Source organism: Lepidochelys olivacea (assembly GCF_965140295.1).
Source record: "Lepidochelys olivacea isolate rLepOli2 genome assembly, chromosome: 1".
Classification (NCBI taxonomy): domain Eukaryota; kingdom Metazoa; phylum Chordata; order Testudines; family Cheloniidae; genus Lepidochelys; species Lepidochelys olivacea.
Genome location: NC_140411.1, coordinates 213,168,442 through 213,185,492, shown reverse-complemented (window position 1 = coordinate 213,185,492; position 17,051 = coordinate 213,168,442). Strand labels below are relative to the sequence as shown.

The window sequence follows — 17,051 nt, the reverse complement described above, 5'->3', positions numbered from 1 at the left end:
TTTGGCTTCAAGTTTAACCCAATCTTTGAATTTCCTGGTTTGTAATGCCTGATTTTGGGATAATTACACCATCACTTTAACATAGTTTACCCTAAATTACTGACACATACTCTTACGTATAACTCCATTTTAACTTAGATATTGCCTGGGATTTCTTTATCAGTGGTTGTCATTTTTCTCTCCAGAAAGGCCATTCACTGTGTTGGTAACTAAGAAGAGGAATAAAACTTTTCTTCAGCATTCCCATTCCCCCCCAGTTTCTGTCTTGGACCAGCTGTGGTGTGCAGTGATAAAGGGCCTGAGTCTGCAAGCTGCTGAATGTCATCAGTTCTCATTAAAAACAGGGGGAGTTGAAGATGCTAAATATCCCTGGGGTATGTTTCTGAACAGTCCAGCAAGCAAAGACATTTTCTTTGTAGAGATGGAGAGAGCAGAATAGGAAGGCCTGAGCCAGCTGGGTGAAGCTGACTCTATCTAATGCAGTGTTACTCCCTGTAACACCCAGAGCTCCTTTGCTTCTGGAATCATGTTTTTGGATTGAATTGGAACTTTACAATGAGATTTGTGTTCAGGCTCTGCACATCCATGTGGAAAGAAAGGCAAGGGGCACAAAACCTCCTAGGTAGAAGTCACAAACAGGTCTCAGTTATTGCCTCATTGTTGGCTCATGACCAAGGGGAAGCTGAAGAGCTGAATGCTGGGAGCCCAGCACTGGGTCACAAGTGGGTATGAATCAGACACTACCTGCTTTGTGGCAGATTGCTGCGGGTATGGAATATATGAAATTTGCTTCATTTCTGCTTATTGGCCAGCCGAGGGCGCTCCAAGACAGGCAATCAGTTTAGGTCCAGACTGGAGAGCCCATAAAATGGGGAGTGAATATAAAGATGCAGCCTGTGTATGTACAGCATTCCCAGCTAGCAAAAGTATGGGACAAGGAATGGAACTGGGGTTTCTTGCATGCTTCTGGGAATAAATACCCTCTTTCAAAAAGGCCCATTGGGGTAGGGAAGGGGGAAATCTTGTTGAATCGTGTCAAAACCTTGAAGATTTAAGTAGACACCCCTTGTGGAAATGCAGGTGACAGCAAGAAGAGAATCAAAAGAGGGTGAAGGAGCATGCAGAGGTTTCACATCAATTCTGACCCACAGAACTGCCTCCTATTCCAGGCCTGGGCTTCCTCCTAGCTCTGCTAAAGCCCCCAGCCCTGCCCTGCAGCCCCAAATGCAGCTAGTAACTCCTCTTAACATAATGTGCCTTCCAAATTCAGAGACAAGTCCATTTCATGGGCCTTTTACTGAGGGCTTGTCTACACTACAGGTTATAGTGGTATAACTTATGTCGCTCAGGGGTGTGAAGTAAGTTATACTGACCTAAGTAAGTGCTGGTTTGGACAGCACTATGTTGGTGGGAGAGCTTCTCCCGCTAATATAGCTACCATCTCTCACGGATGTGGTTTTATTATGCCAAGGGTTGCTCTCTCTCATCGGCATAGAGCGTCTTCACCAGACTCGCTGCAGCAGCACAGCAGTCATCATGGGAAAAATCAGAACTTTGTTAGACTTCCTTACACTCCACTACACACACTTCCCCCATTTTTCTGTTCTCTTTTTATTACTTATCCCCACCTAAACCAGGGGGAGTCCTACTAACGTAGATTGAAATAATGTGAGGAAATCAGATCCTGTCATGTATTGCAATACATTTGTTTTATTATTGATATATTCTTCTGAATGATATGTACTTGATTCATTTTTTTCTTTCTTATATATATATATATATTACACTATTTTTATGTATGTGTGTGTGTTTATGTGTGTGTGTGTGTGTATATATATATATAAAATGTTGTGTAATTTGTTTTTTTTTAAGTTCAGATAACTGAGATAAATGGACAGGATGAAATGTAACCAACTGAGTGGAGCACAGAAACGTAAACTGGCGGAAGAAAACAAACAAAAAACTAGTGACATTTTCCAAAATCTTCCAAAGTTGACATCATTTTTCAAAGCGAATCCATCAGAAGCAACAGCTTCTCTCAGTAGCACAGATATCGTTCCAAAACCTGTAGGTGTTTCAGAGACTGACCCTTCTTCTATTGGTGAAACAAACACCATTCCAGAACATGTGGATGTGTCAGAGACTGTAACTGATCATCCTAATCTTGGTGGTAAAACAGACATTGTTCTAGAAGGTGTGGATGTGTTAGAGATGGAACCTGCTCATGCTGTAAATAATACGAGAAAAGATCCTGGTATGTGGGTTGATTTCAGTACCAATGATAGATCATGGACCAAATGACTATGAACACCACACTGGGCCATTTGAGAAATCACGTCGGACTTTTACCAATGGCAAACAAACAAGATATTGTCCACAAAAAATATTTTTCAGCATGAAAGCGAAGGTGAGAAATACACTCAAGAATGGCTACTGTATTCACCATCAACAGGTCTATGTACTGTTTTGTTTGCAAACTTTTTACATATAAACCTTCACATCCCAGTTTGCTGCAGATGGATTTAGTGACTGGCAGAATACTGTTTTAATTGAACAACTTGAAAATAGCACAACTCACAGAAAGAAAAGGAGTACTTGTGGCACCTTAGAGACTAATACATTTATTTGAGCATAAGCTTTTGTGAGCTACAGCTCACTTCATCAGATGCATTCAGTGGAAAATACAGTGGGGAGATTTATATACATAGAGAACATGAAACAATGGGTGTTACTATACACACTGAGAGTGATCACTTAAGGTGAGCTATTATCAGCAGGAGAGTGTATGTGTGGGGGGGAACCTTTTGTAGTGATAATCAAGGTGGGCCATTTCCAGCAATTGACAAGAATGTCTGAGGAACAGTGGCGGGTGGGGGAATAAACATGGGGAAATAGTTTTACTTTGTGTAATGACCCATCCACTCCCAGTCTCTATTTAAGCCTAAGTTAATTGTATCCAGTTTGCAAATTAATTCCAATTCAGCAGTCTCTCATTGGAATCTGTTTCTGAAGTTTTTTTGTTGAAGAATTGCCACTTTTAGGCCTGTAATCGAGTGACCAAAGAGATTGAACTGTTCTCTGACTGGTTTTTGAATGTTATAATTCTTGACGTCTGATTTGTGTCCATTTATTCTTTTACGTAGAGACTGTCTAGTTTGGCCAATGTACATGGCAGAGGGGCATTGCTGGCACATGATGGCATATATCACATTGGTAGATGTACAGGTGAACGAGTCTCTGATAGTGTGACTGATGTGATTAGCCCTATGATGGTGTCCCCTGAATAGATATGTGGACACAGTCGGCAACGGGCTTTATTGCAAGGATAGGTTCCTGGGTTAGTGTTTTCGTTGTGTGGTTGCTGGTGAGTATTTGCTTCAGGTTGGGGGGCTGTCTATAAGCAAGGACTGGCCTGTCTCCCAAGATCTGTGAGAGTGATGGGTCGTCCTTCAGGATAGGTTGTAGATCCTTGATGATGCGTTAGAGAGGTTTTAGTTGGGGGCTGAAGGTGATGGCTAGTGGCGTTCTGTTATTATCTTTGTTGGGCCTGTCCTGTAGTAGGTGACTTCTGGGTACTCTTCTGGCTCTGTCAATCTGTTTCTTCACTTCAGCAGGTGGGTATTGTAGTTGTAAGAATGCTTGCTAAACGATATGGACTTATCTGATGAACAATATTCACAAGGTTCCCAAAAGCTAGTTGACTCATACCCTGTTGACTTGAACATAAATCTCTGTGGAGAAGTATGGCAGTTCCACTGTTATATGCGTGCAAAGTTTAATGAAACAGGAAAAATGAAATTCAGTCACAATTGATCTTCATGACACAATACTGAAAGACTGAATACAATGTGTATTTCCAAATGTAGAGATTGCACTCGTATTTTTCTAACATTGATGATTACTAACTGCTCCGCAGAACGCTATTTTTTTCAGCTGAAATGAATAAAAAAACCCTCAGAGAACAACAATGTGTCAGGACCGACTTGGTTCACTTTCCCTATTGTGTATGGAAGGGGACATGCTTTGTCGAGTCAGCTTCGATGAACTTATCTAGAATTTTGCAATCAGAAAATCTAGAAAGAAGCTATTTTAATTTCAGCATACATGTAAGTTTTGTGTCATTTAAAAAAATAAAATTGTATTTTACGATATAGTATTGTTTTTATTTTGAATTACATGGGGGGGGGCACCATAATCTTTTCAGTGCTTAGGGCCGCTAAAGGTCTTAATCCGGCCCTGACGTCTAGTGTAGACTAGCCCTGAGGAAAAGGCTGGTATGCTAAGGATCAACACCTTTGTCTCCCCTCCTTTGGTACTAGATCCTGCCCCACCTGAGAGCACAGCCCCTGCTCCGGCTAGAATTGTTTGCATCACAAACAGTGAGGGAAGGATGGAGAAAGGGAACAAAGCAATTGCCTCACTCTCCCAACTGAGGACACAGTAGTCAGCCCAGAGGTGGGCAAACTGCGGCCTGTGGGACTATCCTGCCTGTCCCCTGAGCTCCTGGGCTGGGGAGGTTAGCCCCCAGCCCCTCCCCCGCTGTCCCCCCTCCCCTGCAGCCACGCCACCGCACGGCTTGCACCCACCCACCTCCCAGGCTTTCCAATAAGCCTGACTTGCCGCTCTGAGCAGCCTGGTAAGGGAGTGGGGGGAGGAGGGGTTGGATAAGTGGCAGGAGGTCCCGGGGGGCAGTCAGGGGACAGGGATGGTTGGATGGGGTGGAGTTCGGGGGGTGGGGTGGTCAGCAGAGGGGGTTGGATGGGGGTGGGGTCCTGGGGGGGCAGTTAGGGATGGGGGTCCTGGGAGGTGGTGGTCAGGGGACAAGGAGTGGGGGGGATGGATGGGTCAGGAGTCCCAGGGGGCCTGTCAAGGGGCAGGGGTGTGGATAGGGGACAGGGAGCAGGGGGGGTTGGATGTGGGTGGGATCCTGAGGGGGTGGTTAGGGGCGGGGGGGTTCCGGGAGGGGGTGGCCAAGGGACAAGAAGCAGGGGGTGGTTGGATGGGTCAGGAGTTCTGAGGGGGCAGTCAGGGGGCCTGAAGTGGGAGGAGGTGGATGTGGGCTGGGGCGAGGCTGTTTGGGGAGGCACAGCCTTCCCTACCCGCCCCTCCATACCATTTCACAAACCTGATGTGGCCCTTAGGCCAAAAAGTTTGCCCATCCCTGAATTAGCCCCTAACTACAGCTGACCCAGGACAAAGGGAGGTCTTGCAGGGTAACACTCATAGACCAGATAAGGAACTCCTGCTTTGCTCTACATCACCTCTTAGTGAGAAAGTCTGGGAGTTCACCTGAAGGCGTGCTGCCTCTCTCCAGACCCCTGAGTGAAATGCACAAACATGGCCTAAGAGGTCAGCGCAAGTCCCTTCTGCCCATTATAGTGTGGGTGCTGAAAAGTTTTAAACACTAGGTGTGCACTCTTGCCTGTTTTTTTAGAATTTCCCTAGATTCTTCCTCATCTCTACCTTAGATAGCACCGATCATTTGAAGGGAGCTGGGCCTAAATATTGGTGGAGGTAAGAGGAACCCTACATTTGACTCAGACTCCAGTGTAGGCAGAGCTGGGTCAGATGGCAGTCGGCAGAGAAAGCCCCCCACTCTCCCTGAGAGACTGGAATCAGAGCTGTCCCTTGGGTATGGTGAATCAGGATGACTGCTCGGGCTCCACGCTTTTGGGGGCCCCTTGCTTTGACATCATGGTGTCGGATGCAATACTTCACCCACACCCATCAGAGTGTGCGTGTGTGTTGCTTGGGGGGGTTTGCGGATCCGGAGGGCTGATTGGGGCTGGTGGATCCCAGGGGTGATCCCTGGGGGGATCGTGGCAGTGGTTCTTGGGTTTGCCCCACAGCATTGGAGGTGGCAGCAATTGTCCTTGTGTAGGCTCCATGGCTGGTTGTCCGGGAGACCGGGGGGGGGGGGGGAAGAGGGCTGTGGCGGCGGTGGGATCAGAGATAGGTGGTGGTGCCGGCAGAGCAGTTGAGTGCAGAGGTGAGGCGGGGGGCACAGCTGAGTGGGGGCATCCCACAGGCTGGGACCTCCCAGCCCCATCTGGCGGGGGTCAGTACAGCCATCCCCGGCCAAGGCTGCCGGGTCACGGGAAGGCCCCAGCTCAGGGAGCCTGTGAGAGGCCCCTTCATGGCTGGTTATTTCTTTGCAGGGCATGGGGGCTGGTCCAGCCTGCCTGGCCCTGGCCCATGAGTTCCCTGCAGGGGTGCAGAGCAGCTCGGACACTAGCCCCCAGCTTGAGGGTCCATGCACAGCTCAGTCCTGGAGCAGGGCTGTTTTTTTTAAAAATTCCATGAACTTCATTATAACTATACATAAGAACTACAATATAATTATAAAGCTGGGCACTATCAATATTTAAGCTGCAGCTGCCCTTGAAGTTCACTAACCAGATTTCAACTGTATAAAAAATGTTAAGGGGGCCCATACAGGTTGATTTGTCCCAGGCCCCACACCCCCCTAGGGATGGCCCTGACTGGAATTAAGGCTCCCACCGGTAACTGAGACACTGCCTGTGGCCCACAGCACGAATGGGGTACAGGAAACACAAGGCTAGTTGGGGCACTGCATGCTTGGGGACCTGATGGGCCCAAGAACTGTGAGGCCTTACCCCGATAAAAGTGGCCATGGCTGAAGGCCTCCTCCTGGCTAACTAGTACATGGCCCTGCTGGGCAGCAATAGAGGGTCATGGAGCTAAGGGGCTAGCTACCCCATTACCCAGCAAAGGGGTCAAAGCAGAGGTGGGGGTGCTGTCCAAGGAGTCAGGTACACTGAGCTATGTCACAGACAGGACTCATCTAGCAGCAGACTTTCAGGGGCTGTGCAGAGGCAAGGCTAGGTCAGGTCAGCATCCAGACACTGGGGAGAAGTCTGACACCACAGGCGAGGTAAATGAGGGCATACTGATAGAGTTAGTGAGGAGAAGAGATCCTGTGATTGCGAAAGGAGTGAAATCTCTATGGGATGGAGGGAGGTGGTGCTAAGAAGTGGGGATCTCTGAGTGAGATGGAGACAGCAACCCTGAATCTGACTTCATCTCCCCTCTTTCTTCCTGCAGTAGGGCCCTGCTCAGTCTCCCACCCTCAACTTCCTCTGCCCTGCCTACGAAGCAACACCTCCTGCACAAGTGAGCTGGGGAGTACAGGCTGTACCAACAGTGCCATTGCAAGGGCTTCCTAAAGGGGGCAGGTCCCCAAGACCAGCACCTTCTCCTGAGATGGTTCTACCCTCAGCACCTCCCCTAGTTCTCAGTTTGACAAGGGGTGCTGCTTTCTCTTGGCAAACTCCCCCCCCACAAGCTAGCAGCTGGACAAACAGTTGTCAGATGGGGGAAGGATTTGACAGGGAGGGCTCTTAGCCAGGCTTATAGTTGGTGGTGGCAGGGTGGGGAGCACAGGCTCCTCCCATACTCACTGCACCCACCCTTGGCCTCACTCTGACAGTTTAAACAATTAGAGGACCTTGGAAAGTCAGCAGGGTTGAAGGGGTTACTGCCATGGATGGTGACAGAGTGTGAAGGCTCCTACTACCATCAGCAAACAGGATCCAGTTTGTACAGAAGGCCCTGGTTGGCACAGCCTCAGGAACAGGCACCCCCCCCCAGTGCCAGGTAGAGTAAGTGAAATCAGTTTCTCACAGTAGATAGGAAAGTGGATAAGCCCCTCAGACTGCAAATGTAATGCGCTGCAGAAGCTAGTATTGACAAGTGCTGCAGGAGTAGGCCACGGCTGCTTTCCCCCCACCTCCCGGCAAGGCAGTGGAGCCTGTCTGGATCAGGGCAGTGCTGAGCCAGTCAGTGAAAGATAACCACACCGCCATCCATCCTTACAAGTCAGACCCCTAGTAAGATGAATAGGAGCAATTCACATTGCAGCTCTATTTCCCCCTCACTGCCAGCTGGAGTGGATAGTACTGAAGCTGCCAGTCATCAAAACATGAAATGACTATTCCTTCCCAGCCAGGAGAGACAGGCGTGGTTCTTTCAGAAATGAGAGCTTACATGCTGGAAAACACTGGAGAAAATCCTCCAGTGGTGAGGCACATGGGCTAGACTCAGAGATGGGTGCCTGAGTTTCCTCCACAGCTGTGTCTCACCCAGTGGCAGTTCCAATACTGGACACTTCTCACAGCAGTGCCCAGCTCCCTGGGGAAGGAATGCAAGGGAGTATGAAACAGCTCAGTACACTGTCCCTACCACATTCATCCTGCAGGAAGCCCTCCCCATACAGCTGTGGCCTGCCTGAGGGAGACACTCCATTTCTGCCACACTCCTTACTCACCCCTAATAGTAATGACTGCACTGGGACACAATCCGGTGCCATGTTTATTTCTATTCACTGCTGGTTAAGGTACACGGAAAAGTGACAATGCCTCACAGGGATGTCAGCTGCCAGGCACTCCCTCCCAGCTGGTCAAACCAGAGGCTGCCTGGTGCAAGAGGCAGCCTTTCCTCCTCTCCCTAGCCCAAGTGACCTCCTTATTACAGCACTACAGAGGAAGATGGGTGAGAGGGAGGGACAGACAGGCCATGAACTCTGATTGGTCTACCAGGCACATGGGCACAGCCAGCCAGACCCACCCACAAGCCTACACAGAGTTTTGCCCACTTAAGAGGGTGAGAGGGCAGGCAAGAGGTGGAGACTAATAAAACCTTGTTTCTGGAAAAAGGCTCTCTGCCAATCAGAATCCAGCAGGGTGACAGCAGTTAGCAAGAGGAACAGTTACAGTGAATGGGGGGAGAGGCGTCATAGGTGAGGGGGCAAGGGGTGAGCTTCCTTATAGTTTCTTTATTTCTCCTTCCTTCCCTTCCACGATGGTTTTCCCTTTTGGACTCTGGATCGGTTCAGTGTTTTGCGTTGATAATGTCCAGGAATTCAGGCTTGAGGGAGGCACCGCCAACAAGGAAGCCATCTATGTCATGCTGGGAGGCCAGTTCCTTGCAGGTCCCACCAGTGACTGAACCTACAAAGGTGGGCATGATTCCAAACAAGGGTTAAATATTCATGGTCAATGCTGTGGGTGGGATAGGGAAAGTGACTGGTTAGCTATGGGGTTGGGGCATAGGTAAAAGCTGTTGTATTCTATCTACGGGGCACCAAGCTGAGTGGCTAGTTCACTGCCACAGCCCCCTCCCCCCCTTACCCAAAAGAGGGGTCCTGCAGATCAGAACAAGAATGGGGGGTGGGAGTGGGGAAGGGAAGCATTTTCCTATCATTACAGTTCCATGGAAAGCTGGTTGTGATATTGAAGAGTCCTTCAAAAAACAGGGGGGCAGTTAATGCACACTCTGAGTCCAGCCTGTATCATTAATATGTAATAATAATACCCCCACCACACTCTACTGCATTTTTCATCTGTAGATCTTAAGTGCTTTTCAGAGGCAACAAGTTTCATTATCCCTATTGTGCACATGGGGAAGCTGAGGCATGGGGTGAAGTGACCTGCCCAAGGTGACCCATCAGGCCAGTGGCAGAGTGAGGAATTGAACCCAGGTCTCCTGAGTCCCAGACCCCCTCTGTATATTAGGCTGCACTACCTCAGGCAGCACAGTGGCCCCACTGGCCTGGCAGAGAACAAGTGAACAGCTGTACAACTGAAGGGACAAAAGGCAGAAACGAGCAGGGGAAGAGAGGGAATGGACAATGTTATGCACTGGAAAGGGAGGGGTGCCAGGAGCTGTTTACCTCCATAGATGATCCGAGTGGACTGAGCGACAGCTTCAGACACATTACTTTTTAGCCATCCCCTCAGTTTCTCATGAACCTCCTGAGCCTGTAATGAAACCAGAGCTGCATTACTGGGACACCAACCACATTGAGGAAAGAGTGTTTTTTAGTTAGAGACCCTCTGAAAGGGGATGAGAAAGATGGACACCAGGCTCCTTAACCCTGTTCATACCTGCTGGGGAGTTGCAGTTTTACCAGTTCCAATAGCCCAAACTGGTTCGTAGGCAAGAACCACCCTGCTCCAGTCCTTCACATTATCTGGGGTGGGGAGAGGGAAGCAAGTGTTATTTGGGAGACAAAATATAGCACCACCTACTGGGGAGGGCGGAGCAGGGAGGCTATCCAGCACATACAGAGCTGTCTGTTGTTTGAGGAGCAGTTGGGTATTCAGACACATCTGATGCTGTTCACACAGGCCCCCAAACAAGCGCACACAAAGCCAGCTCTGTTGCCCTCCTGGAATAAGTTACCAAGAAATAATAATATACTTCCCAAGATCTTACATGTGGGGTCCCTCCAAAGCAGAGGGAAAAGCGACAGAAAAATATTCTTCCCTGTTATGGACCAAAGGGAAAACCCCCACCACTCTTACCAGCAATCACTTTGGTCTGTTCAAAAACCACCTTCTCTGTGATGCCAGCTTCTCTCTCATCCAGTTTCTCTCCAATGCAGGCGATGACACCAAGACCTTCAGCCAGTGCATGGGCCACCTTCTGCCCAATCAGCTGGAAGCAGGAAGGGGAAGAGTTAGCCAGACACTCACAGGTCCTACCTGGAGCTCTGTCCCCCACCACAGGGATGTTAAAGCTGGTTTTTCCCTAAATCCCAAAGTGGCCCACCTCATCAGACTCCCCAAAAACATGTCTTCGCTCTGAGTGGCCCAGGATCACCCAGGTGGCTCCGATGTCCTTTATCATTGCTGGGCTGGAAGGGGAGAAAAGAGCAAGATTAGAGTCTTGCCCCTGTCCTGGGAAGGGCCCCTAAGGACTCTACGTTCATTCAGCTCCACCACCCCATGGTGGGCTCACCTGATCTCTCCCGTGAAAGCTCCCTTTGGCACCTTATAACAGTTTTGTGCTGCAACTGCAATCTTTGTGTCAAGCTTCTGACGGGTGAAATCAAGGTAAATGGAGGGGGCTCCGCAAATAACCTCTGGAAGGCAAGAGAGAGCATTAATCTCATGGGGGTGGATTAGAGGTCACACCTGATCCTCTCCCAACTGCTGAACCCTCTCTTCCCCCCCACTCCATCCCCTGATCCTTCCCTCTTCCTCAACTCCACCCCAAGTGCTTATCCTGGCTCTGCCAAGCTGTAAGAACACTTCCAAAAAAATTATCCTTACTGAAACTTGGAGACCCACCGACACAGCAGGGACGTTTCCACTCTAGTTTAAATCTTCTCTTAAGGGACCCATGGTGAGTATCAGAGGAAACTCAGTTCAATGTTTGTATAGACTAGAGGGGAGGGCACAGCTCTGGGGTTCTACACCATAACACAAAAGCAGAGCAAGGACCCCATGGAACTTTCAGACTGAGAAATTGGACATGGATTCTGTTCTTGTTGGACAGAATTTACATTTGCTGAGAATGAGAGGGGAGCAGCAAGTTAACCGATTGTAACTGGGTAGGGTGCAAGGTAGGCCAATGCAATTCTGGGGACTGCAGACCCAGAGACCAATCCCTCTAGACCAGGGGTTTTCAAACTGGGGGTCACAAGCTGTCAGCCTCCACCCTAAACCCTGGTTTGTATCAACATTTATAATGGTGTTAAATATATAAAAAAGTGTTTTTAATTTATAAAGGGATCACACTCAGAGGTTTGCTATGTGAAAGGGGTCACCAGTACAAAAGTTTGAGAACTGCTGCTCTAGACAAGCCTGGGGAGAGCCCACCTCGCATGATCTGCTCAGCTCTGGGCTCCTCACTCCCAGAGAAGAGCCACAGAAATGCTCAGGGGGCTGAAGAGATTAAGCCTTAGGCTGTGTCTACACTACAGACCTTATTGCAGCACAGCTGCACCACTGCAGCTGCGCCACTCTAAGGTCTCCTGTGTATCCGCTCTATGCTGGTGGGAGAGAGCTCTCCCACCACCATTATTAAACCACTCCTAACGAGTGGCGGTAGCTATGTTGGCGGGAGAGCATCTTCCATCGACATAGCACTGTTTGCACCAGTGCTTTTGTCTGAAAATTTTGTCAGTCAGGAGTGTGGTTTTTTCACACCGCTGACTGACAAAAGTTTTTCCAACGAAAGTGCTAGTGTAGACAAAGCCTTAGGGCAGTAATCCCCAAACTTTTCAGGGTCATGCCCCGCTCCTTACCCCGTCTGCACCCCTCTGTGCCCCAGAGCCAGGGCTCATGGGAGGGATGGGAGGAATGTGCGTAGGGGTAACGGAACTGAGGCCGGGGTCAGTCAGGGGCTGAGCGCAGGGCTGGGAGCAAAGCGCGGCTGGGCGGCGCTCCCTCCCCATGGAGGCTGGCCCGAACCCTGCCACCCCGATGCCCCCTGAATGTTCCTCTCTGTGACCCCCTTGGAAGGCACGCTCCACAGTTTGGGGACCTCTGCCTTAGGGGTAGAGTCAAAGAGCTAAATCTACCAAGCTCATAAAACCCAATACTGGGTTGTGTGTGCACATGATAAATGCATGAAGAGTCTGAGAAGGCAAGAGGCACAGTGGGGAGGGGGATTGTTTAGGAGGAGCCCGGATAGAGACCAACTAGGGAGACAAGGGAAAGTTGCTCAGGAGCTATTTCCCAGCACTGAGAGGTCTGGGAGTTATCTCCCCATGAAAAGGACTTGGAATGCCACTAAGGTCACCGAGTACTAGAGCCCTAGTGTATTGGCCCCTAGGGAATAGATTAGAGGGAACCCTGTTAGGCTGCTTCACCAATTTTATAATTATAGGAGGTGATGTGACAAGTTACTGAGGAAATCAGCCTGTGAGCTCCCTAGCCATCAACTGCAGGCCTGTCTACACTACGGGGGCTACAGTGGCACAGCTATAGCACTGTGGCTATGCCACTGTAGCTCCATAGCTTAGAGGCTTCTTAAAGTGATGGAAGGGTTTTTCTCCCCACTGTGGTTAATCCACCTCCCTGAGCAGCAGTAGCTATACCAATAGAAGCATTCTTCTGTTGACCTAGCCACAGCTATACCGGGGGTTAGGTTCTCATAGCTACAGCTCCCAGTGGTATCACACCGCTGAGCAACTGTAGATAGGTCAATATAAATTCTAAAACTCAGACACACTCCGCTCTGGGTATCCTTTGCACTCATTCTAGGCAGCTTGCCTGCCTGTCTTGGGCATGGCTGAGATAAGGAAGGGAGGAGACAAAAGTAATGCTGCCAAGTGAAGGAAAAACATGTAGAGATTAGGTGCAAACCAAGGCTGCCGCTTCCATTGAGCATGTCTGGTCACCTCCACTAAATGCACAGGCTTCCAAGCACCATTCCAGGCGCTTAATCTATAAAGCCCTAGGGACCTGGATGCAGTAACCACCTCATAAGAGCCTTTATGCACATACTCTGGGGCCCTGCCATCCTATTTGTGCATTGGGACTAGGTGAGACCACCCCTTCAGGAGGGAGACTTTGCAGTCTAGCTAATGGCCTCCATTTGGAAGGGTACAGAACAATTTTAAGTCGAGAGATTTATTTAGTTTGTTCATTTAGCTGGTTAATGATTACATAGAAAGAATTGTTGCCATACTTTGCATGTGTGTGTTACTGAAGCTTTACCCTCTCTGCAGCAGAGAGCATTGTGACAGCAGAGGGGAGGAAGCCTGCAGCTGCCTAGTCTTGCCTCCCCAGAAGGGGCCACTGTTGTAGCTACTGGTGCTCTCCCCTGCACCTAATAATTATCCGAGGACCTGGAGCTATACAGGGATTGTCGGGGGCGGAAGCAGGGCACAGACAGGATGCCACCAGCACCCCTCCTCTCCAAGGCCAACCCCTTGATCTTTTGCAGCCGAGGGAGATCTGGTTTCCAAAACCAAGTACAGTAGCTGGTATTTTTAGCTCAGTCACCACTGGACATATTTAGGTCTCAGCCTCCTCAGAGACCTTTGACATTTCTTCAGAGCACTTCCCCCAGAATAGCAGTTCTCCCTCCTCCCTGCAGGGCCTCCTAGCCCTTTCTGAGGAGATGGGCAGCAGAAGATCCAGAGGCAGAGGATATTTCAATGGCGGTGGTGGCAAAAGGACAGCAAGGAGACGATGGTGGAGGAGACCAGCTAAGCTTCTGCTGGAGGACACAGATACCAGCTGAAGCAGCCACAAAGGGAAGCTGGTGAACAGGAGATCCATCTGCAGGAGTACAAACCCTGGGGCAAGGAGAGATAACAAGGGCCTGGTCTGCCCAAATAAAAAGCTGCACCAGCTTAAATAAAGGTGTGATTTTAAACTGATTTAGTTAAACTAGCGTGTATCTCATGTCCGTTTCAGTTACAATTTAATGAGTCAAGTTAAGCCTAGTTTAACTCAACTTGTGCAGCGCCCTCTCTTTTTCATCTCACCCAATGACCAACTTGGAGGCCTACTGCTTGGAACATTGCCACCTAGGAGCTGCAGGGAATGGATGGAGGGGTCTGGCTCAGGTCGGGTGGAAGACCTCAGGTCACCCCCTCCAGGTTCCAGCTGGGAATCTCAGGAAGAAGGATCTCAGGGCCTGTCACTTGTTCTACCCCCCTCCCCAATTTGGGGTGGAGCCATAATGCACACAAACTTGACCTTTCATACTTACCAGTAGAGAGCAGAACTGAGTCAGCAGAAGCATGGTGGCAGACCAAGCAGTGGGGAGCACAAATGGACAAGTGAAGGCTGGGAGACTAGACGAAGGCAGCATGTGGGAGCAGGTCACTTGCCAGGATTACCTCAGTATACCTCACTTAATCACTTCCCTGCCATTGCGGGGGCCTCGGGGCACTGGCACACCTCAATCCCTCCTATTCATGGGGCATGCAATAGTCCAGTCTCCTGAGGGCTGTAATGCTTTGCTCTCATTTCGGTGCTGGGTGGCGCTAGTGGCCCATGATACTCTGGAGGGCAGAGTAGATCTGGTAGGCTCTGACTCAGGGGAGAGGGGGAAGAGATGGATGGGTTATAACAGGGTCCCCATCCCACTGTCTGGGCTCCTCAGACAAACTCCTCTCCCATCCCTGACTGGTCTCCCTCCTTCCCTCTACTGGTGCCTCGGGAAGTGATCGGCACCCCACGGCCTCACCACGTGAGCAGCCATCCCTCCAGCGAGGCGGGGATCCCAGACTGCAGCAGCAGCCGCCCCAGCCACATGACGCTTCCCCGTTCGGCAAGCGCAGGAGGAAACCAGCCATTAGGTACGTGCGGGCGGGCACAGCTCCGGAGGGGGAGGAGGATGAGCGGGGAGCGCGGGTAAACGAGACCCGCCGAGGGCTCCTACAGCCGTGCCCGAGGCGTGCGGCGTCAGCGTCTCCTTTTCCCTCCCGCGACCCAGCAACATCTCAGAGAGCTCCACATGCGACTTGGTGTCCCTAGCTGCCTGCACGGCCGCCCGCTGCACTGCGGGGCTGCTGCAAAACAGCTTCTGGCTACCCCTAGCTCCCTCAGCTTTGGTTAGCGGGTTAACTCAGCAGCCGCTTGTCCCCGCTCCCATAGACTCAGCACGTCAGAGTCCGGGGTATCGTAGGGGTCGGGCAGGTGGGGACATATGGCTGCCGTAGTCAGACACTATGCGCTAGTGGGGGGGGGGGTACTATGCTCAGGGCTGAAGCCAGGCTCCTACAACCTCCCTCACACAGAGGCCAATAGGGCAGCTAATAGCAATGTCCCCAGCAGGCAGAGACTCCGGAACAATCCCAAGGAGACACTCACCTACCAGCCTATCTCCTACTCCTCCTACCTTCCCGGTCTACACCCTTTCCCCCCTCCACTCACCAGTGTCCGCCGGGATCTTGCCGCTGTTTAGGGTGTGGATCAGCTCGCCTAGGATCTTCTTATCTCCGTTCATCTTCCAGTTCCCCCCCACGAAGAACTTCCTCGGTGCCATGAGGGAAGGAACACCGCTCTCCAGCGAGAACACAAAGGAGACTGAACGCGCGGCACGCAGCCCCCCGGTCAAGCCTCTTTATAGAGAAGTGAGCCGGAGACACGCCCACATCTGTCTGTACGTTCCACGTGCTCCTCCCCGAGAAGCGTCTACGCGTTGCACTTTCTCCACCTCATGGAGTGACAACGTTCCTCTAGCTCCACCCCCCTATGCGTCACCGTTTCCTTGTTAGTGGGTCAAAGGGGGGAGAGGTCAAAACTGCAGTTGCACTACCTTTACCTTCGCACTGATAGGGGAAAGGGGCAGAGCCACAATTGTCCCTATCATCCATGACGCTAGTAGGAAGGACTAACAAATTTCAGAGCTCCCTAATTATCTCCAATACCTGGCACCAGCAAGGATCACAGCTGCCAAATGTAACTTGCCCTAGGGCCACTCGCTGCCTGCTATTCCCCAGGTAGTCATTGTGAAGGGGCTGAGTGGGAAAGGACCACCATCCCTTGGGAAAGGACAGCCTTCCCCATCCCACACTTTGTAAAGGAGCCTCCCATGAATTAACAGAGAGAAAGGTGAAGGAGGGGAAAAGGGGCTCCTTAACTTTCATCATTAAAGCAGCCATGGATAATGGGGCATTAAGGGGGGCTAAAAGGTTATAGCAGGGAACCCAGCATCCAGGCTTGGATTCTGCACCCAGCTCTATTACTGCCTTCCTCTGGTCTGGGTCTCTTTCCACCTCAGTGAAGGAGGACAAGGACACTGTCACTGTCACTGTCTAGCTCATCACCCCACCTAGAAAGGCTTATTTCAGAATTAAAAATATTTGAGCTGCTGTGTTCCATAGGCTGTGGAGCATCATCACCTCCAATGGAGCTCAATTTCCCTAAGGATGGAAGAGCAAGGAGGGCAATTTATAGCAGATTAAGAGACTGTGATTCATGATCAGCTGCCCTGGCAATTCCTGCTGGGAAGCTGGTCTTTCCCTTGATGCCATGATTAGAATCCAGAGAGTGGAATTAATCCCAACTCTGATCCCAGCTGCTCACCTGCAACATAGAGGACAGGTCCCAATCTGCAAGACATAAAAAGCCTCTGTCCCTGCTCGGTGGGGTGTACAGAAGAGGGCACAATGCCAGGAAGGAGAGGATAGCCTTATGTGACTTCCACAAGGACAAGAAACCATCCAGAACGTACTAGGCCGGTATGCCCATGACATTATGGGTAAGTAGAACGCAGGAGTCCAGACCAAGTTCCCAGCTCCAAGCACCTAGACTTCACTCCCAAAAAAGTAACCTGACTTT

General features: G+C 50.3%; 1 protein-coding gene across 1 annotated transcript; it reads right to left on the bottom strand.

Moving 5' to 3' along the window:
- Window positions 1-8,313: 8,313 nt before the first annotated feature.
- Window positions 8,314-15,827, bottom strand: TPI1 (triosephosphate isomerase 1). The gene is made up of 7 exons (XM_084646237.1): window positions 15,642-15,827; window positions 10,762-10,885; window positions 10,573-10,657; window positions 10,326-10,458; window positions 9,906-9,991; window positions 9,692-9,779; window positions 8,314-8,969 (listed from the first exon to the last, which is right to left on the bottom strand). The coding sequence occupies exons 1-7, from the start codon at window positions 15,751-15,753 to the stop codon at window positions 8,851-8,853; spliced, it is 747 nt and encodes a 248-aa protein (XP_084502363.1). The 5' UTR covers window positions 15,754-15,827; the 3' UTR covers window positions 8,314-8,850.
- Window positions 15,828-17,051: the final 1,224 nt, after the last annotated feature.